A 23,754-nucleotide genomic window follows, 5' to 3' on the forward strand; every position below is an offset into this window, starting at 1 on the left:
GAGACTTGACTTGGGCTGGTGAGCACGCAACACAATGTACAGATGAGATATAAAATTGTACACCTGAAACCTGTATAATTTTATTAACCAATGTCACCCCAATAAATTCAATTTTTAAAAATCTAACAAAGCCATCTGGAAAGAATGGCATCTTATTTACCTTAATTGAGAAAAAAGTATAGATATTCTTTAGCGAGAACCACATTGTGTTCAAAATCCATTCTCTATGTTCTTTTTAAAAGCAATTAGGAAATCTGGTTTCCAGACCTGCAAAACTATGTAAACCAGACCACACTGGTGAACATACAGAGAAACCAGGTGCTTTTTCTAAGTAGGAGGAGCCTAAAGATTTTCATTTCTTATTTATTTTATGAAAGGAGAAGTATTTTAAAAATGGAAGCAAAAAGGAGAGATGAACGTCTATAACCCAGCATGAAGAAAACATTTTCAAAATATACTGGGGAATCCAGATATCAGGGATGGAGCATCAATGTATTACCTCCTTGCCCATGCAATTCAAATGAGAATGGGCGTTATTTCTAAGTATTAATAACAGTAACGTGTGTGGAAGTTTTATTACAATTTAAAGATAACTTTGGCTGACAGCCATGCAAACTTACATGAATTATATATTTCGAAGAGTTTTTATCATCAGTGCCAACAAAAAAATTAATAATGACTTTTTTCCCATATTTAGCATTCAGTTGTGCCATAGCCTTCTCAGCTGTCCAAGAAGTACCTAAAGCAATGAAAGGTGAAGTACATCTTTAGAAGCTTCAGTGCAGTAACATGATACACAGCATAATAATAACATAGATTTTTATTGGAAATTTTTTCAAACGAAGAAGGAACGCTGCCTTACCATATACTTGCTCCCAGTCTTCCGTGGCTACTGGCCATTCATATATATCTGGTAACACTTTGAGTAGAGGTCCGCCACCTCTGCTATCAATAATAGCTTTAGAAAGCAATGAAAATAAATGTATTAAGAAGTCTATGCATATTTTGACACACTCTTGATGAAATAGAGTGAGGAGCACTTACATTCATTTATGCACGATCTGTACAATGTTTTTGCTTTCTGCACTGCTGCTATATCATCAGATTTGGGTTCCTGAAGGACATCTGAAATGGGGCAGTTAATAAAATGCATGAATATAATCGCTCTTTGGCAGCTGTAATGAACATTTTCAACACGGGTTCAGTAATAAACTTGCTTCTTTGTATGTATGTTCACTTCCTTCCCCTGCCAAAACCCTACAGGGGAAAACCAGCCCCCTTTCCTAATCATTATTCCTAGTGCAGGACTGGGAGTTAGTTTCATTGGCCGAGTTGCATGAAAGTGTTTTCAACTAGATTATCGTGTGTGTGTGTGTGTGTGTGTGTGTGTGTGTGTGTGTGTGTGTGTGTGTGAGAACAGTAAAGTTACTTTGGTTTCACACTGAAATAAAAAGATAATAATAATAATACAGAGGAATTTGGAACTTAATATGATAGTCCTCCTGATGGCTGGAAACAATTCTGTTAGTGTGATTTTACTGTTCAGGCTCCCAATACATTGAACAAATTGTTCTACTTGTAGGGATGTCAGAAAATAGCAAAACTCGTTCTACAAAGTAACTTCTAGAGGAGAACAAAAGATAGAGGATAGTAGGGGACTAGATATGACTTTTTCAAATTCCCAGGGAGAGTGTGTTAAGCTGGGTTAGACGTTTTATAGTGACGTCAACACAGGGTCGGGGTGGGAAAACTAGGGAGGTGGTGGTTAGTGGAAATCACTTAATTTCTTCTTCTGTATAATGGCATAAAGATGCCATCTCTAGAAATAATAGGGTTATTGTTTGTGTAGCTACAAATGAAAGCAGGAATGCTAAGAGATGCCAACATATCCATTTCAGTGTCTACCACCCTCAGCATGACTAAGTGGTGGTTCCACCAAACTTGGAGGGATTACTTTAATCCTGCGCATGTTCCCCATAAAGGCCAAGAGTTGTATCTTTAAATATGGATAAATTAAGAGAGAAATTTTGGATGCACAGACACAAACTTCACTAACCTTTCAAAATGACTTCTAGTTCATCTCTTAAAATGTCAAAGTTACTGTAGCGGGAGCTGGTCTCAGGAATGACATGGCGTTTCAACCAGCCTCCACAGGCGTATTTGAAAAAGTCGGAACAAGGCTCGGTAGTGGGATCCATGTTCTGGATGAGTCGAGCAGCTGAAGGACCAGACAAGTGAGACAAAACAAAGGGTGTGTTTCTTTAGTTTGGAGGAGGGGGAAAGGTATGTTGCTTCCACCTTATGAGCAAGTCAACTGGCCTGATGCTCCTTTTTCTCAGATGTAACTGTCAGTTCAGAGTGGAATGTTGAATATTATCTATGGATAGTCCTCCTTTAACACAGTTGATTGGTTTTATTCTTGAAAGGTCTGAGGCCTTCCATCCTGCATCTCACCCCCTCCCTCAAATAACTTAGGTTCTTGCTAATTCCCATCTCAGATGAAGAACCACATATAGGTCAGCCTCGGCTTGGAGTTAATACAAGGTTAGTCTTCATCCTGACAATTTGAGCTGATGACTCTGCCTCCAAGGAGCTGTGACTTTTGAATGTCTCTCAAACTCCAAGGGATGAGGGATTGTTAATGGGTTTGATCATTGTAGTCAAGATCTGAAGCTACATTTATTACTTCTTGAACCTTGCTTACACAATTTTTGCAATTCAAATTTGACATCACATTTGCATTTGTTTATGTAGAGTCTGTCATTATAAAATTGGCTGTAAGCTCATTAGTGTTTCTTATGTCCACTCTTTTATCTTTGAGAACTGCAATGAAGATGCAAATCAACCAACACTGTGTACTTACAATGTACAAAACACTGTGCTAGGTGCTGCAATGGATAGAAAGATGCATAAAACATGAATTATTTCCACTGCAGGAAAGAATCATGGACAGGAGGCCCAATGCCCACAATCTCTACACCTGGAATAGTGAGAAAAACCTTCCCACTGCTCTCTGCATGTTCTTTCTTTCTCAGACAAGGTGAACTGTTTTGCAAGGAAAACAGGAGAGCAATTGAGAATTCATCTGTATCAAGAGAGTATAAGTTCTCAAATGAGCTTCTGGAAATACTTCAGTGTCTGACTAAAATCATTTCATTAAAAACTTCACACAATTGCTGTGCTGTGAGGAATATTTCAACTTGGAATGGTAAATCTGTTTTCCAGCTGAGCCTCGAACCCCCACTTCTCACCACCTTATGGACCCACTCACTGGCTTGGCTGCCACCTCAGGCTCCAACTCTCTGGGTTGCCTCCAAACCAGTTCTCCCTGGACTTTTAGTCTTTGATATATAGGACAATTGTTTTCACAGCCTCCCAGGTTTGAACCTTGGGTAAAAGTCTATTTCTCCCAGGACTTTGGACTTACCGGGAATAACTTGGTCAATTTTCTATATTCTTTCCATGCTCAATGTCAACCTAGTTTATCTTCATTCTCTTCTGACTAAAGGTCACCCAATTATTCACCTTCCTAGTACTATCTCCTTATATGTATACATTCCACAGTTTCACAGATAAAACTTTCCAAAAAATACCTTTAGCACAGGCCACTCCCTTGCTCAAATGTCAGTGGCTTCACAGTAGCTTGGTTAAATCACAACTCCCTAATTTGGCCTCTAAATCTTTACTGGACCAATCAAATCTCCACCTTCCCCCCTTTCCCTCTCTGCACTTTTATACAAACTCCTGCTCCAATCAGATGGGCTTGCTCCGTGGATCACAAATACCTGTGTTTCCCTACCCGGTGCCTTTGCTTCTCCCCTGACCCCACCCACCTTACCCTTTTAACTCCTCCCATTCTCTTCACATTCTATCCACTATCCAAGGTTCAGCTATGTCCCATCTCTTTCCTGAAGCTTCCATTATTCCAAACTTCAGGGAATTTTTCCTTCTCTGAACTGAGAGCTCATGGCCTCAATCAGTCTTTTATGCTTAGATGAAGCTACATTGGGTTTCTCATGGTAGTTACCTATCTGTCTTCATAACCATTCTGATGATGAACCTAACCTCTTTGTATTCCCATCATCCAGTACCTCAGTAAAACATGTGCAAGTATGTTTGTGTGGCAATATTCCCGAATCATCTATGAGTCCTGTAACTCCTTCCTCCTCCACATCCCCTCCCCCACTCCGCACGTCAGACCAATTCTCATTTCACAAGCTCCAGAGTCCATCCCATCCTTCCAATTCCCACCATTTCCATTCTCTTTCAGACCCTACCCACCCCCCACTCCCCCCATCCTTCTCTCAGGCTCTACTTTTGCACTTTCACCCAAACTATGGCCCCAGGCTTCTCTCCCTGCCACCCATTCTGTGTGCCAGTCAGATTAACTGTCATAACAATTCAGCATACCATTTTCCACTCCCACGGTCTCAATATAACCCTTTTGCATTCCTAATAAATTCCAGATCCCACAGCATATTCTGACCCTATTATATCCAGTGAAGCTTCTCTCTCATTCCTTCCTCACATGATCCAACTGCCTCAAATAAATGAATGAAAGACCTTATAGTTTTCCTGTTTCCACACCTTTGACCATGTTGCCTCAACTTCTACTAAAATACCCTTTCTCTATTTTTCCACATTTAGAAATTTCAGGCATTTTCAAGGCCCAGTTCAAATCCTCCTTCTTCACGAAGGATAATCCTTACAAAGCTGGCATCAGCTGGCATCATATTAGTTATTTGTTGTTGGAAAATCCATATCTCCTCCCCTGGACTGTGGGTTCTGGTAAAGGAGGAAATGCATATCCCAGTTCTCATGGAGCCTAACATGGTGCTCAATCCAGAGTTGTCAGTAAAAACGTTAACTTGAAACCCCAGGTAAAGATTAAAAAATTAATCTAAAAAAAGTGGAGAGAAAAGTAATCCCCTTGAACTTGAAAGGAAATGAAGAAACGATGCGAGGGGAAATGAAAATATAGATCCTAAAAACATAAGATTATCATGTAAAGAGAAAAACAAAACAAAAAACTGAAGCCTAAAAGAAGTGCTAACTACGATGTTCTAAGCATACATTTTTAGCAATTTTATGTAACTCCTGTCTTTCAAAACACTTTAAAAAATTTAACCTGAATGTTGTAAAGACTACTGCCATTTGGGGAGCCCTTCTATTTTCTTTCCTTCTCTGGGGCAATGGATGGTTTATGTTCTAACACCATAAAGAGCAGTAAACTCCCAGTAGGGAGAGCCGTGAACAAGCAATGAATGAGTAGAATGAGCATGTCTTATTGGCTCTCTGGAAATACCACATGCCCTTTTAAACGCCGGGAACAAAAAGGAGGAGTGGTGGTTGCAGAGCTATTATGCTCATGAGTGCAAACCCACTGCCATGTGCATGCTTCCGTTACTTCCCTAATCTCCCACAAGGAACAAAGACAACCCTTCTCCTCTTAGGCTAAATTCCTCACTTCATACCCAGTACAGTTCAACTACTTACATCTGGACAACAAGCCAAAGAAGCAGCATTCAAACAATTTGTGAGGGATATGCAGACAAGAGAGAGGAAGAGACAACTTTGCAAACTCCTTCCTGTGCCCCTTTTTAAATATCCCTTTGACCAGAGAGCTCATCTGGGTATGGGCGCTTCCAATCACTTCAAAGAGAGCTCTCTGTTCTGATGAGTATTTTGGGGCCATGGGCCAAGGCAAGTCAAGGGCTAGCAATTTTATGCTGGGTCTTTGATCAACCTTCCTTTAATCTCTTATCGTGGGTCTGATTCTGGTTTTGCACCTTATCCTCCGGACCTCCTCTGTGCTGACTTTTCTTTGAAGTCAGCGGTAGAAGTGTGGGTAGAAGGGCTGTAGGAAACAGACACACGACTGTCAAACTGGTTGTAATTGTTTTTATATTTTGCACTTTGTTTTGAATTACTCAACCTCTCTACAGAGCCACACCTGGCTCTTCAGATGTTTCCTTATCTGTGGGTCTGTGACTTCTGAGTAAACAAATGTGGTTTAAAAACAAACTTATTCACCTTAATAAGTAGATATAAAAATGGATGTAGTAAAGGCAAATGTACTGATGTGGAGTGCTGTTGACCAGATGTTTGTAAGGTGAAGGAGAGAGTACTAGTATACTAGGATTTTAAAAAACCTGTATAAAAGCACAGAAAGTCTAGAGGGCATTTACAGCAGTTATATCCAGGTGGAGGGAATATGAGTGTGTTTAATTTTGTGCTATTTGCTTATCTTTATTTTCCAATTTGTATTAGATGAACTTGTATTGCTTTCACAATAAGAAAAAAAGTCTATTTTTAATTGAAGAAAATGGTCACATAAAGACAAGAAAAAGTAATCTTCTATTAATAATGAGCTTATTTCTTGTGAATGACAATTCTGAATTTTCTAGCCTGATAATAAATGACACACCATTATTTTCCAAACTAATCTTCTTGTAACATTCTCCCAACTTGTTTGACTATAGGAATTTAAAAACAAGCTCAACTACCATCTGGGAAGTTATTAATTGCTGTATTCATTACCAAGGGTCTGCCGTGTGGGTATGGATTAGGGAAATGTTTGGGGTGCTTAAATCAGGCAGGCCTGCTTTGAATTCCTGAGCATCACCACTCTTTAGTTCTACAGTAGTCCTCCCTTACCTGTGGTTTGGCTTTCCATGGTGTCAGTTACATACAATTAACCACAGTCCAAAAGTATTAAATAGAAAAGTCCAGAAATAAACAATTCATAAGTTTTAAGTTGCACACTGTTCTGAATAGCATGATGAAATGTCGCACTGCCATGGTCCATCTTGCCCAGATGTGAATCATCACTTGTCCAGCATATCTATGCTCTATATGCTCCCACTTGTTAGTCTCTTAGTAGCTATCTCGGTTATCAGATTGACTGTCCAGGTATCTCAGAGCTTATGTTCAAGTAGCCCTTATTTTACTGAATAATGGCCCCCAAACACAAGAATAGTGATGCTAGGAATTCAGGTATGCTAAAGAGTAGCTGTAAAGTGCTTCCTTTAAGTAAAAAGGTATGATGTGTGTATGCATAGGAAAAACATAGTATCTATAAGGTCTGATACTTATCTGTAATTTCAGGTAGCCATGGGAGTCTTGGAACATATCCCTCATGGATAAGGGTGGGTGACTGTACAAGATTAAATAATTTTCCTCAAATCAAGCAACTAATAAATGATGGAGTCCCAAGACTTGCACTTAAGTATCTGTGGCTCTCAGCTCATCCTCTTCCCACCATACTTTGGATACAGCAGATGGGAATATATGAGAAGCAGTAACTTGTACTTTCTTCTTTTCCATTCCTTCTCAATTACCCCTGGCCCTGCCCTCTTCTTTACTTCCTCTTCTCCCTGCTACTCTCATAACCACAGCTCCCCTCCTTCCCCAATATCAACTTCATCACCAGCAACTAGTTCTGGGTCAAAGGCAGGACTTGGAGGGGCTGTAGTGGCCAGGAAGAAGGAAAGGGGGGAATTAGATGCATTCTTCCCATTGGGCAAGCAGACGGGAAAGTGGTATGGAAGCCACTCACTCTCAAAGGCACCTCCAGGAGTGCATCTTCTTGACGTGGACATGATGTGGACATGCTTTAAAGAAATGTCCGCATATTTAGCAGGATTCCTGCCTCACCTCTCCTTGGATAGAATACACTGGGGTAGAGAAAGTGAACAATCTCAGTCATGTTTTCAGAGCAGTACTTTTCAACTCTGGTTAACCATGTGAAACATCTTAGAAGCTTTTAAATATACAGATGCCCAGGATCTACCCCTGATCGATTGATCAGAATCTTTGTGTGGTCCAGGTTTTTGGTTTTTTAATCCTCATATGAGGATATTTTTTCCATTGCTTTTTTCAGAGAGTGGAAGGGAGTGGGGAGAGAGAGAGAAACACAGATGTGAGAGGACACATACACTGGTTGCCTCCTGCACTCGCCCCAACAGGGGTGGGGAGTAGGGGTTGGGAGGGGGGAGTGAACCCACAACCCAGGTACATCCCCTTGACTGGGAATCGAACCCAAACCCTTCAGTGCCACTGAGCCACACCAGCCAGGGTGGTCCAGGCATTTTTCAAAGCCTCCTGAGTGATTCTAATGAGCCGTCAAGGGAGAACCATCAGATCAGACAATAGAGAAGCATGGAGAATAAGGACAAGAGAACCCAATATCAGAAAGTAAAGATGGGCCCATTTACCAGTAGATGAATGAGGCCTATTATTTCTTCATGTCTTTCCAGCCTGTGAGTGTGAGTGGGCTCACATCCTGACAACCCATATTTCTAAGTGCACTTCAGTCTCTGCGTCACCAGCACAGTATTACAGGCAGCCACACACGTGTCTCCTGTACAAGCCCACTTCCCCTCTACTGTGCTGACTTGACCTCCACAACCTCCCACCCCAGATCCCATCCATGAGCCAGTTCCCTCTGGTGCTAGAGCTGTTTGCTGCATGGAAATGCCTCTCTTCCATCTTCCATTGTGTTAGAGGAGTCCTGAGGTGGGCTCCTGCCTCGAAGTGAAGGGCTCTTCTCGATTTTACCTCCACGCTTCCCTCTCCCAAGAACCACAAGGACCAGCAGCTGCGATTTGGGAGTAGACCACAGTAGCAAAACTGCACTATATTTAGGATCACTTCTCGTCTCTGATGGCCAAGGCTTTGTCCAAGAAACATTTTTGTCGAGCTTGACTCTCTGTGCATTTAAGATGAGCTCTCTATCTCAAGAAGCAACTAAGCCTTGCAGGCAACAGATGTGAGGCATCACCATTCCACCAGTTGCTAGAACACGATTAGACATGCTGGAATTCCAGCTACTCTGGAACCCTGCTGCATGTCTACCTCCAGAGGAAAAAAGCCTTGTTCTGCCAATCAATGCCTCTCATGCTGCAAGATTGCCCCCTTTCCTATCTGCCTAACTGAATATGGGATTTGAAGCACTATACTGTGGAGGAGAGATCCCAAAGCTAGATCCGGCCAGAAGGGAGGTTGCTCCCCATAAATCGCCTCAGAGACTGATTGACCCTTCCCCTATGTCCCCATAGCATGCTGGTTCCTGGATCAGGCCATTGTCCTGTACCGGGCAAGCATGTAAGACAGTTTCCCCTTATCTGGGGCAGGTCACACACCAGTACCCCATCCGTCCTGCCCTGTTCTATATAATTCTTTAGCACCCGTCACACAGTGTTGCCATTGCCCAAGACACACTTCGTATGTAAGTTCCCTTACTACACTCTTGATCCTGGAGTTGTCAGCCTCTTTCTTCCATTTTTTCCTGCCCTCTGCTTACACAGATAGATTTTCAGTCTCAGGGCTTTTCCCTGGGTCTGTGTGTACAAACATGTATACAGCAAATATGTCGATGTTTATATACTGTATGTATATTCCCTACAAATGAGTTTTCTGGTCGTGTGTGTGTGTGTGTGTGTGTGTGTGTGTGTGTTAAAGAAATTTCTGCATGTGTACAGAGCTTCTGGGGAAATTGCCGGTAATATAAAGGTAACCTGATATAACTATGATTCACATAACAAATAAATAATCTGAATAGCACAAAGCTTTGTACTGCAGCACTTTTTTGTGGGCTTAATTTTATTTAATGTTGCTCTCTACTTAGTAGGTCATTGGTGCTTTCCGGTGAGAATGCAATGTAATTTGTGGGAATTACAAAACAAATACAGTTAATTCTCATTATTCACTGGAATTTTGTTCTAATGTCACCACTAACACTGAATTAGCAAGTACTGAATCATTGGGGAAGCACAAGGTTAGGTTTATATGAGTTTCTCATCATACATTTTCATAAACCGATCAATACAAAATCATGTTTTATGTGTGTTTCTGTTGAATTTAAAGATACCTTATTTAATATATATCATTGATTCTAACAATGAGCTCACAACAGTCACTATAACTCATACCTGAACAAAGGTTATCTAACGCTCATCTTTTCTCTGGAAGGCATATCAGTCTTCCTATGCTTAGGAAAGTCAGATATACCTTCAGCACTATGCTTGAGGGCCATTTTACGCAATGAAATAACCAGCAAAATGCATAAAATATGTGAAAAAAAGTCACACTAAACAGACCAAGTGAAGGACCCGTGCTTACAATCTCCTTGTTGGAATGGGGCTGGGTATGCACCTGTATGGCGACTCAAATCTTTCACCAATCTGAGCATGTCTGAATACTGAATTTGAAATCACAAATACCGAATATGAAATCACAAATAAAGGTTAGCCCGGAGGCAAATTGTCAAATAGGGAATTCACAAATGATTAGGATCTTTTATACTTCTGTCCATTTTTAGTCTGAGGCTTTTTGAAATGTCTAGGAAAATGTATAAAACAGGCAACAAAATTAAGTGGAAATGGGATGCAAATATTTTTTTCTCCATTTCTACTGTATTTTAAAAACTCCCAGCCACAACATATTTGAGTGTAAACATGTTAAATAGGTTAGGCATCTTATCTGGCTCCACAGCAGAATTTCTTTACTGGCTAGTCTCGCGCTGCATGGAGCAAGGTTTAGGGAACGGTATATGAGCAAAACCGTTTTCAGCGTGCTCTCCCCAACTCTACCAAAGCTCTTGGCTTTTTGACCCCAACCGCACAGCATTTTCATTCCACTATCTTAAAATCACTACAATCAGTCTTGCTTCGGACTGTTCTGGAAGCGCCTAGGAAGGTCAGATGAATGTTGAGGTACCAGGAGCAAATATTCCTGTGAAGACCTTAGGACACACATTTCTAATCCAATCTTCTGTCCTAAATGTTTGCTTTATTAACACCAAGCCTGACATTTCTTCCTAGGCAATTTTTGATAATTTGCGAACCTCCTTTGACAACATTCTGAAAGTATTGCTGACCACATTTCCCTGCTGCACCATCCTCCCACCCATCCCCCAACCAAAATTAAGGCACAGTCGGAACATTCTGAAAGGACACAAGGAAAATGCAATGTAATCACAACGGGTCACAAAGGACTCCATTCAAAAGGCAGAAATGTGGAAACTAGAATCTGGGGGACCATTCCTGAAGAGAAAATGACTGAAAATGAGCAAACACACAGACTACTGCTAATAAAAACCAAATGGTTTGCATTACAAACATTCTGGATTCTTCCACAATCCACTTCTCAGTGTTAAATAAAATCCCTCTCCCTGACTATTTCTGTGATAACTGAATTGAAAAGATTGAGGGTGGGGCAATACCTGATGCTGAATGTAATCTGGACTGGGAGTTTATCATTTAATTCAAACACTCTCTGTCAACCTCTGGTTAAGTTCCAGCTAAGGCAAGGTCAAGTCTTAGACCCGTCTAATTGGTCAGCTCCAAGAAAAGCCATCACTCTACAACTAACTGTTCAGAAACTGTATGTGGGTTTACACAAGTAAGTGGGAGGGAAGTTTTCAAGCACAGAGAATTTACTCTGTAGAGCTTTGGCTCTCAAGAAAGGAGACCTGTTTTTTGTGTGTATGTTCTAGCTAGAGGAATACTTAATTTATATAGGGTGTCCCAAAATTCACGCAAGATTTGAAATTTGTGTGAGCATTAACAACAACAACAAAAAAATAAAAGCCCAATTTTACTTGGTTTATTGAATCAGATTCTAATATCTGTTTCCCTTTTATTTCAATCCCTTCAATTTGATAAGCATTACCAAGTACCATTATGGCCCAGGAGCAGGGACAATGAAGACCAATGAAGACCACGGCTTTGCGTATGTGCCAACAAAGCTGTGGAGGCCATTTACCCAATGTGCTATTCCATACATAACCCTATACTGTATACTTTATGAATCAATAAAACATTTACAATTTTTAATCATAAACCTGTTTTCTATCAAAATTACTTCTTGCGCTATAATTATATTTCTTCTATACATGTGACCAATTTACCTTATATGCATAGGCATACATACACACACAGGCACAAACATATACTAGTAAATAGTTAACTAAGAATTCATTCACTATCAGATTTATAGATGAACTATCAGATTTATATATAGAATGTTAACTAGACGATTTTTCATTTGGGTTTAGCCAAAGATACATGTAATAACAATGAAGTCAGTGTTTGACATATGTCAATCATGCAAGGCACTTTTCTAAGTTATTTAACTCTATATGGTAACAATATTTGTGTAGCCATTTTAAAGATGTAGAAATTGAGGATAAGGAATCTGTACCCACAGTCACACGGTTAAGTCGCAAAACTGAGGTTTGACCGTAAGCATCCTGGTGACCAGTCTGAGCTCTTAACTATGATTCTGGTTTTAATTATTTTTCCTCCTTATAACTGCTTTGTAAAGTAGGACATGCTATCTCTATTTAAAAGAAATGTAGGTACAGAGTGGTTCATGCCCAGGGTCACCAGTATGAATTTAGATTGTGCCCAGGCCTAATTTTAAGTTGATTTTTTTTTCTACAATACCATTCTGCCACACTCCAAATAACGAGAGAAAATCCAAATTAAATTATACAGAAACCACTGTATTTTTCTGTTTCTTTAAATGCCCAATTAAAAATTTAATTGCTCCACAACATGAGTACAGCTACATGAATTTTTTTCACCTCATTTGGCCCTGGATTTTAAAATTTCTTGAGATAATCACAGAAATCCCAAGTCTAATGGACCCACAATAATAACCCTTAGTTGGCTTTCCCCAAATGAATGAAATTCTTCAGCTTTATCTATTTAAATAACCTATTTAAATGAATGGCTCACAGCCAAAAGAGGACACTCAACAATTTTCCAATAAGGATTCCTCTAAAATTTCACAACCAAAAACATATTCTGCTAATAAATGAAAGCCCCGAAACTGTGTTACAGTGAAATTGAAGTGCCATACGTCTAAAAATAATTTTTCTTTTTCAGGTCCAATTTGCATTTTGAATCCTAAACGATTCTTTGCTAGCAAAACGCTATTCGAGGTTAAACTTCCATTTAAATGCAATATATCACTTAAAATTAGTTATCAGTGTTGTGTGTTAATTCTAATGTTAGTGAATAATAATCAAGTTCTTTTTTAAAGGAAATATACAGAGGTTATGAAAAGGCTACGTTGTCCCCTTAGTAACTCTCTTGGGTAGATCCCAAGTCCCCAGGACACGGGTGGATATCTCCGAAGAGAAAGCAATGAGATTACATGCCCATGTTTCTCCCATGAAAACATTTTGCTATTTTAGGTCATGTTACTGAACAAGAAGAATCAGGCCAACTTCAATAACATGTAATTACGGAGAGTAACTCAAAACCTTCTTCTGCCTTTGCATCAGTTTTGGGAGGGGATGGTACAAAAAGACCACGGCAGGAGGATGAGCTGGGTCAACAGTGCTTGTAGGATGCTGCCTAGGTGAAATCAAAATTATAAAAAGCTCTTCTCGAGTGAGTGCTAGCAAATTTAGCACTTATTAGTAAATGAAGCGCTTAGTCGACACAAGGCAGTGTCTGGCTCCACATGTTTATGTTTTTTAATGAATAAATAGTTCTTTCTATTATCGAAGTCCCAAAGGATCATGCAAAATCATTTGCTTCCTCCAAAAAGATTTTTTTTCCTTGTGGAGCATGAAAAGACTGAAACTTCTCATTACATTGCGACAAACATTTTTGAATACCCCTCTGTGTCCGACACTATTCCTAACTGAATGTACCATGGTGAACAAGCAGACATAATCCCTGCCCTCACAGAGCTTGCAGGTTTTCCTCTGAAACGAGGCTGTTTCTTTCATAATGCACCTGGCCTCCTCTAACGTAACGGCATCTAGAAGTGAAGGGTTGTTATACTCAGTTCACATTTTCCATTCCCAGTTGCCCCCAGTGTTCAGCTGACTTGTAAACTATTTAAAAACCTCAGTTTTGCGGCTTGTGAAGATCCTATTTTATATGTAACCTAGAGGTAAGGAGCACCGCAGTGGGCTTCTATACGTGAGCTTATGCTTGTATGTGTGAGTTGACCGGGAATTAGAATGCGTGTGCTATGAATGAAGCAACCAGGGATGGAGGCGCCTTAGATGATGGTGGTTGAAAAGTGGCAATACTTAGCTAAAGAGTGGCATCCAAGAGAAGGAGGGCATGGGATTCCTTAAAGGACAGCAGAAATGAGTCACTGAGAAGGGAGAAGCTCCGAGTGAACTGGAGATGGAAGGGGAAGGCCAGACTAGTGGAGAATTTAGTCCTAGAGAGCTGGAAATGTTTACCCGAGTAGGAGATCGGTTGACAATAATCCCTGCAACAGGAAAATAGTGGGAAAGAAAAAGACATCTAGAAACCGTTTCCTTGCTGACCTAGTTCTAGCTTAAGAGGGTAGAATTCTCAAGGTAAATTAAACTAAGAAGGCAACAATTGACTTTTATGCTAGTGAAGGAGATGGATCAGACAGAAAAGGGCTAACCTTAGGAGCTTTGACAGAGAAACACAGAACAGAGAATCTGACTTACATAAATGGGACAAAGCCAGACTGAAAACACTCCTTTGCTGCGGTATTTGTGTACCAGATGCCCTGACAAGTCACTTCACTTTGATAACAATGGTTTTGTGATCTCAGAATTAGGAACCCGAGAATAAGTCCAAAAATAAATAAAATATTCATTCATTCAAGCAATATTTATTGACAGCTTGCTATGTGCCATGCACCCTGCTGGAACAGAATGATGAATAAGAGAGACAGTCAAGACTTACATTATAGTGGGCAACCTAGACATTGGCCAGCTAACCACAAGTGAGATGTGAGTTCTGTGTGCAGTGGGTAGGTGTGCTGGGAGTGAAGGAGGAATTAGCTAGGCAAAGGTGGAAAAGACAGACAGCATTTCATTCATTCACTCATTCATTCATTCATTCAACAAATATTTGAGTTAGGTACCGCCCGAGCTGTGTTCCAGGCAGAGAAGGTGGGTAATGGCCTTGACAAAGGTGGCAACCGAAAGAGGACAAGAGTGTAGAGTGCTTCTCCGTGAGTGTGAAGGAGGCCATCCTTGGAAGTAAGGATGCAGGATGGATAAAGGATGAAGGTCTACGTTCTCAAGGCTTCAGCACTTCAGGAAAAACCCTGCCTGTCTTTGGGGAAAGCAGACATGTGGGAGCCAATAGGCAGGGGTCTGGCCTTTGTCACCCCACGTGGTGAAGTAGAGGGATATGACCATAGGGAAGAGGACTTACTTTGCTGAGGATGAAGGAAAGAGCAAGCATTGCCCTAGCCGGTTTGGATCAGTGGATAGAGCATTGGCCTGCGGACCGAAGGGACCCAGGTTCAAGCCCAGTCAAGGGCACATGCCTGGGTTGTGGACTCGGTCCAATGTGCAGGAGGCAGCCAATGATTCCCTCTCATCATTGATGTTACTATCTCTCTCTTCCTCTCCCTTCCTCTCTGAAATCAATAAAAATATTTTTTTTTAAAAAAAGGAAAGAGCCAGCATATCCTAGAAGTCCTCATGATGGCCATCTCATGGGAACAGCTCTCCCTTTATTCTCAGCCTATCCTTAGGGCTGATCATGAAGTTCTAAATCACTACTTTAACATGTAGCCTGTCAAGTCAACTTATGCTTTCATAAGCCCTAGCTTAGACTAGTTCTCCCCACGAATCTAGAGTTCTTGTGGATTGCACATGTTAAGCTGCTGCCAACCACTTCTATAACGCTCACATATCATGTCGTCAATTGCATGACTATATGGTTAGGTGAGAGAAGGAGCCTTAGACCATCAACAATGCAATGAATTATTAGTATGAAATAAATCAAAGTATATTTCCAGTTTATTCATAGACTATAAAAGCAATGATAACTATAATCCTCCACCCAAAGCAAGGATTCTAATTCCAACACTTTGCACACTAACAGGTCCATAACGGACATTCCAAAAGATTCCTTCATTCTCAGTTAATCAAAATCTTCTTATAGTAAATTATCATCATCTTTAACTTAAAAACATTAAAAACCACACATGCCCTATATCAGAATCTTAAAACATTTTAAAATATATTTTTATTGATTTCAGAGAGGAAGGGAGAGGAATACAGAGATAGAAACATCAATGATGAGAGAGAATCACTGACTGGCTGACTCCTACACACCCCCACCACTGGGATTGAGCCCGCAACCCGGGCATGTGCCCTGACCAGAAATGGAACCGTGACCTTCTGGTTCAAGGGTCGACTCAACCACTGAGCCACACCAGCCAGGCAGAATCTTAAAATATTTTGATACTGGTTTCTTTTTCCTGTTGCTATACTTGAATTTTAAAATAACTTGTATTGTTCCCTTAAAGTCAGATAGGAAATATCTGAAAAATGTTGAACTTTCTCACATAATTAGATTTTCTGGTGTTAAATAAAACAAGACCATTGATTCCTTTTTCCTAAGTTTTAAAAATTAATAGATGTGGTGGCTGATGGTTGAGGGAAAAGCAGGATGCTTGGCTTTCACAAAATTAGTGAACTGTTCCTGTCTCCATATATAAAGAAACATTTTCTTCCATATGGAATGTTTGTCATTTACATAAACTGGGCTCAGGTAGGAGTAGTCTGCAGCAGTGCAATGAGACTGAATCTTACTTAGATAGATTACAAGGGATCAGAACAGAGGAAGCTGCCCGCTAAGAACAAGAGAAAGAAGCTACACAGGATGAGGCCCAGCAGGCAATGTGTGGTGATCCAAGAAAGTTCTTCAGGGTCTGGCCAAACGTGATGAGGTTAAGTGCTAAGTTGCATTTCAGTCCCAGAAGATGGAAGAAAAGCACAAGTTCGGTTTCCAGCACTGGGGAATGAGCCAGAAGTGCGATCCCAAGACACAGGCAGGAACCCACTTACTAGAGCTGAGGTCAAAAGCAGCTCAGAAGGCATGAAACTGACTGGGTGTGGAGCCAGAGCCACTGACCTTGGCCTTTGTGAGTGTCAGGGCCTGCGATGGGCTGATCCCGCAACAGGGGCCCTGCATGGAACTCAACCAGTTCATCAACTTCTCGAATCTTCCCACTTCTTTATCTTAATTGTATGACTATAGTTGAAATATATCTTGTAAAATTTCAAAGCACTTATTGCTACTATCTTATATTCTCCTTTAAAAGATTCGTATTTGCATGGATATGAGTTTAAGGGGACTGTCAAGGTTTTGCTTGTGCCATTTCTTCTCAACACAGTGTCATATCCTTGCTACAGGATAGTATATACCAGTGACAGCGAACCTATGACATGCGTGTCAGAGGTGACACGCGAACTCATTTTTTTGGTTGATTTTCCTTTGTTAAATGGCATTTAAATATATAAAATAAATATCAAAAATATAAGTCTTTGTTTTACTATGGTTGCAAATATCAAAAAATTTCTATATGGGACACGGCACCAGAGTTAAGTTAGGGTTTTTCAAAATGCTGACACGCCGAGCTCAAAAGGTTCGCCATCACTGGTATATACAGTGCTTTGAGAAATTTTGTTCTGCTAATGACCATTTTATATTGTTTCCTTTATTTGATTCACTCAAATATAATTAACCTATTTCTCTGAACAAACACAATTATTAATATTTTGCTTCTTGCCTTCTAAGTTAGTGATATCATTAATTGCTGTATACATGTACTTCGGGACAATGAATTCATTTTGGTTTGAGCCTGGCAGAAGTATCAAAAACATCCTAATTTTATTCAGCTAATTTAATTATACCAGAGAATGAAGCCAGTGGATTTAACAAAAGCGTTCTTTACTGGAAGTGTTTATAAGGAACTACTGGGTCCTGAAGCACATCTTAAAGCGTAAGTTTTTAATGATCTGGGAGTTCTTTAAATAATAATTTCTTTGAAGCTCAGGAAAGCCTTCATTAACAAAAGAAACTACATAGAAGATATGGCCTGGGCCATGCCACCATTTCATAGTTGGCTTGCTTGTTTTTGCCTTAAGCAATCAAGACCCACTGCTTGCTATTAGCTACCTCCTAACTTGACTTCAATGTGACTCCCCAATCATCTAGTTTGTGCTGTGAACCTCCCCGCCACAAACATTTACACCACCACCCTTTTTAGCTTCACTACTACTAACAGATTTCTCTGGATTGGAGAGTTTTTAAAAAATACATTTTGATATCTGAAGTGTAACAATTCTGTTTGAGGTTTGTTTGTTTGTTTTAAATTTCTAAGGAAGATCTGGCCTCTAGGAAATGTTTAACAAACGTTTTGTTTCAAGAAAAAAAGTCATTGATTCACTTTTGAGTTTTTATCTAGGCTAGTAAAAAGATAAAACTGAATTCATTAGTAATTCTCATCCTATCAAATAAGGGCCACAATAACATGCCAGATAGGTGGGCCTCTGACATCACCTCTTTGTTAAAAAAATTTAAAAAATTTTTATTACAATTGACAGTTAATTGGAATGTATTAGTTTCAGGTATACAGCATAGTGGTTAGACATTTATATTACTTACTAGAGGCCCGATGCATGAAGATTAGTGCAAGAATGGGCCTCCCTTCCCCTGGCTGCCAGCACCGCCTTCGCTTCAGCTGGAGCCACCTTTCTGCCTTCCCTCCGGCCCGGAGCCGCCTTTCTGCCTTCATTCGGCCCGGAGCCTTCCCACGCTGCCCAGAGACCCAGAGCGGCTGAGGCGGTGTGGAACTTTGTTGGGTTAATTTGCATACTCACTCCTGATTGGCTGGTGGGCATCATGAAGGTATGGTCAATTTGCATCTTTCTCTTTTATTAGTATAGGTGAGGCCAACATCTCCTCTTGCTTGTTGCTTTTACCCACTTGAGTGATACAATTTCATATGCCAACACATGAGTCCCAAACCCTAACCTATCTGAATTCTATATTCTGGAATCTTACTCTTGTCAGCAAACATTTACAACCATTCAGAAGAGTGTCTCCTGCAAACTTATCTCTCTAGAGAAGGAAAGAAAAGGGTTTGGGATGTGAAAGGAAAGAGAATTAGAAGAGCATTTCTGGTATTCCCTTGGGTAAGAAGATGTGACTGTAATTAGTCCTAAACCTACTCACGGAATGCTCCCTCCAGCTCTCTGATTTAACTGCAACCTCTTCCCTGGAAGCTCTCTCTCCTAGCACTTCACAACATTGAAAGGCAAAACTAGCCTTCTATTATCACTCTCTGCAGTATCCAAATCATTACTCTCCACTCTGTTGATATAGGCTTCCACCAATTGACCATCCCAGCTTCAACTATTTTATCTGTCATCTACTAACTTCCTAGACATTCATCTCTGTTTATTAAAGACTGATTTCTCGCTACCCATCTTCCCTTACATGAAAGTTCTATCATCTTCCCAGCTAACATCCAGGACTATGTGGACAAAAAAAATCTCTGCTATCTCTATATTAAGCATTTCTTACCTTTCTAAACTCTCAAGACCTTCACCTCCACTTCACATCCTTACATGCCTTCCCATGGTAATTCCTGATGTTATCACCCAGAGCAGTTCTACCCTTAAAATCTTCAACTTGAGTAACCTATGCTCCAACCATCCATAATCCTTAGAAGTTTTTTCATTTCTTTGTCCCTATACACCTGCTCTTCAACTTCACTGAGAATTCTCACCCTGTGCCCACTCTACTTGTCCTTTGCCTTTTTTGTACTTTCTAGCCTACATCCTGTGATGCCATCATTTCAATCATCATCTCACCTAAGAATTTCATTCCCTTGCCTGTCTCAATGCTGTCAAGCTGCCTTCCTTTTCCCTTCCAACTCTAGGCTAAGATATTTAATAATGTATTTTATATATTTAGTGATTAATGTGTTTATTGTCTGTCTCATTTTTCATTGAAAGCTCCTTGTAAGTAGAGACAGTGTGTTGTTCATTTCTGCATCTGCAGCAACTAGAACAGTGCTCAATAAATATCTGTTGAAGATATTCATGATGGCAGGAAAATCCCCTAACTGCATGGTTTAATGCCATTTCAGGTTGTGGCCTTCAACTCCGACAGGTCATCAATTCTGTGTACAGCCTTTCTACATGGCCATGGTTAGCCTTCCCTTCCACTGCTCACACTGCCCCTTTTTAGCCTTCAATAATCTCCTACCTTCTTTCTCCCAGGGGCAGATTGTGCCTCTTACTTCACAGATGAGTAAGTGGATGATGAGTCATGTGGCTTCCTATCTTTCCCAGCCTTCAAACAGAGTTTTGCCTCCAAACCATCATTGCCTCTTTCCCCAGATAATAAAGGAAGAGGATGCCCTCCAGGTAATCGAGGAAGAGGATGCCCTCCAGGTAATAGAGGAAGAGGATGCCCTCCTCTGTCTAAGTGCAGTCCTGTCATCTTTTCTCTGGATATATCTTCTCTTACATCCCCAGGAATAAGATCTACACATTGTCCCATCTTCCACCTGCATCTTCCACTTGTCCCTCTCTGCTTTCAATTCTTATCTTACTCAACCTCTCAGCTGCCATTTTATAGCACTTGACTGATTTTCCTTCTACTTCCCTGACTCCTCCTCTGAGTCTCTTTTGGAAATCTCCATTTCCTTCCAGGGAAATCTCAACCACACCTTCTATAGGCTGATGACCCCTGAATCCTTATCTCCAACCCTGACTTCCCTAAACTTCGACTTGTGTAAGACTTACCAGTATCTCCGATCTGCATTGTCTCAAAAGAACTTTTCATGCACTGGCCCCAGACTATCACCCAAACAGCTCTTCCTCTGTGTTCCCTGAATCAGTGAATGGCAATACATCACCCAATTTCCCACGCCAGAAACTTGAGTTATACTTTACTCACTTTTTTCTCACTAACTCATATATTTATGCAAACACCCTGTCTTAAGAATTATAACTTTTAAATATTCTCAAATCCACCCATTCTCTTCACTCTGTTACCATTCAAATACAGGTAACCATGAGCTGTCATCCAGATAAGTGGGCAGCAGCCTAGTACCCTGCCTGCAGCCCTTTTTTAGTTACAATTCTGATCAAGTCATGCTTCCTTTAAAACCCTTCCTTCTGTAACTTCCATTGGTATTAGTCAAAGGTTGAAACAATTTAACATGGACTACAAGACCCAACTCCTGCTTCTCTCTTGGGCCAATGCGCAACACCTCCCCTTCTCACTCCCTCTCACATCCTCACATACACCCTCTCTGACTTAGCCCTTTAGCTACTCTTTCAGTTCCTCAATCTTGCTGAGCTCACCTTCGCACCTAGGACACAGAAATGTTATTCTTTCGCACCTAGGACACAGAAATGTTATTCTTGGTATGGCTAAATCTTTGCCTCCGCTTCACCAGGTCTGAGATAGACAGCCAGTAAGCTTGAGAATGCTACACCTCTGCTTAAAATCCCTTAGATGATCCCTGCAACATACTTATTCATTTTCTACAAATGTTAGGAGTTACAACCCATGGAGCATATGACCTAGCCCCCTTTACTTTTCCAGCATCATCTCTTACTAGCCTGGGGCATCCCACATTACAGTCCAGCCATCATGACCCACTAGCAGGTCCCAAACTCACTGAGCCTTCGCTTGCATCCTGCAGCCAGACAATGCACATGCTTTCCTCTGGTCTGGCAACCTCTGACTATCCTTCACAACCCAGTGGGCGACGTTCCCTGTTGAGAATGCTTCCCTGGCGCCATTACAATCACTAGCTGCTCACTCCCATGACTGATCTAGTTCAGGTGTTCCGTCCTCAGAGTGCTGGTAGCACATGCTGTGTATCCCTGTCATAGGACTTTGTGAAACCCTAAGGTCATTTTGTTTATTGGTCTGCTATGCTGACCAGACTGTCACTTTCCTGAGGGGAAAGAGCGTCATCTAATTCTCAGTTTCTAGAAAAGTCCTCAACATTTAGAAGGTGCTTAATGTTTCTGGTTAAAAAAAATTAATGAATATATGAATAAATAAAGTAATGAATGGGTGAGGAGAGACACTGTTCTGAAGCCCCTGTGAACACATTCATGCCCACATTGTACTGGGAACAACCTCAGGAGGACATTCCAGGTCCAGCTGCTTCATTATTAGCAGAACAACAGGCTCAGGAAGTACCTCACTCCGAGTTAGTTTTCCCCAAGTAGCACAGTCTGAAACTGCACCTATTGAAGCAATTAGTTACCATATACCCTCTTAAGAAAATGCAAATGTCCAGCTAATTCCTATATACCTTAATGCCAATTCATTTACTTCAATTGCTTTTTCTCCTAACACCTAACAAAGAACACTCTGCTGAATGATAGGAACTTCGTATGTCAGAGAGGAGAGAAGGTCTGGCATGGGTATATTTGAAAAGCTTCCCTAATTATCCTAACAAGCAGCCATCGTTGAGAACCACTGCACTTCAGCACTTCTCGAACTTTACTGTGCACACTAGCCTCCTGGGGGCTTTACTGAAAATTGCAGCTGCAGACTAAGTACAGCTTACGTGGGGCCTGAGAATTTGTATTTGCTGATACAGATGCTGCTGGTCCAGGGACCACACCTTGAACGGCAAAGATCTAGTTATTCTCCTCTTGCTGCAGGCCTCTGGCTTCCTTCTTTTTAAGGGTTAATCCATGGCTAGGAAAGGGCTAACAGCGAGGGTCTTCCAGGATGCACAGAGTAGTCATGTGTTCAAATCCAGGTGTGCCTTTTGACAGGTTTTGCTGATAGGGAAACATGGATCCACGTGCCCATTTCTCACTGTGCTCATTTTAACTGATTCACGGGCTACACTGTCACCCCCCCGTGCTAAGATCGAGCACAACAGTCAAGGAAAATGTTAATAAGAGATGATACAGTTTTACCTAAGAGTATAAAATGTACCACTCTCTCTTCTCTTCTCTCCCTCTTTTTGGCCACACCTTTTTCTTCAAAAACATACTGACTGTTTTTTTATTGTCACTAAATAGTTTTAAATAGTGCATTTGCAATGTTCATGAAAGAGCACTTTAAATGGAATATACCTGTGCATTTTATCTGTGGTGCAGGTCCCTGAAGGATGCGTAACATGCCGTGGGGCTGTCATTAGTCTTTGTTGTTTCTCTGTAAAATGAGACACTTTTAATTCCAATTTTGTAGATAAGGGAAATGAAATGCAGAAAGCTAAACTGACTTAATTAAGATCACCTACTAATAAACGCAGGATGTGGCCAAAACTGACATCTTAGCTCTCCCATGCTAAGTTGGCTTAGTGGAAAAAGAAGCAGTCATCTTTTAAAAGATTGTGCCTTAATTATTCATAACATTTGCATCTCTTTGAAATAAAGTTGACTATTTAACAGCCTTTCTCCTGCACATATCTATTGCTGGAATTTATCTATATTCTACTCATCTAATTATTAACTTAACATTGCTCTTAAAAGCATTCAAAGTGGCCTCACAGGAATACATAAAGTAACTAATATACATCAGATGAGAAAGAAAAAGGACAGGAGTAATACTAGTGAATCAAACATATACAAAGAGGTCCTATAATTAAGGGTTAAAAACAAATTTGACTCTTGACTTAACCAGCAGTCAAGGTGAAAAGGGAAACATTTCACAGAGCCCATATGAAAAACCAGACATTTTTCTAGAAGCAAGATTATCCCTGGTGACTGTTCTCCGGCAGACCCCATAGTCTGACTTTGACTCAGAGATGGCTGGCCCACCAGACCCCACTACCCCACATACAACTCTGACTTCTGAAAGCAAAACCCCAGGGCATGCCAACAATGCTTCCAATCGCTAATTCTGAAATAATTTTAACTTGCTAGTTGATTGACTATTTTCCATAGATTTTTCAACAATAGAACACTAATATACTCAATTTGAGAAGCTTAGATTATTTAGCAAA

The 23,754-nt window shown here is 40.6% G+C and overlaps 1 protein-coding gene across 1 annotated transcript in view; it reads right to left on the minus strand.

Moving 5' to 3' along the window:
- The window catches only part of MME (membrane metalloendopeptidase), a 95,520-nt gene that overhangs the window by 58,379 nt on the left and 13,387 nt on the right, over positions 1-23,754 (minus strand). Inside the window, exons 4-7 of the mRNA XM_006090329.3 lie at positions 2,057-2,218; positions 1,045-1,125; positions 863-958; positions 621-739 (exon numbers count right to left, since the gene is read on the minus strand). Coding sequence (XP_006090391.1) covers positions 621-739; positions 863-958; positions 1,045-1,125; positions 2,057-2,218 — 458 coding nt within the window. The remainder of the gene's footprint in view (positions 1-620; positions 740-862; positions 959-1,044; positions 1,126-2,056; positions 2,219-23,754) is intronic.

This window comes from Myotis lucifugus, unplaced genomic scaffold, assembly GCF_000147115.1.
Source record: "Myotis lucifugus unplaced genomic scaffold, Myoluc2.0 scaffold_70, whole genome shotgun sequence".
Lineage (NCBI taxonomy): Eukaryota > Metazoa > Chordata > Mammalia > Chiroptera > Vespertilionidae > Myotis > Myotis lucifugus.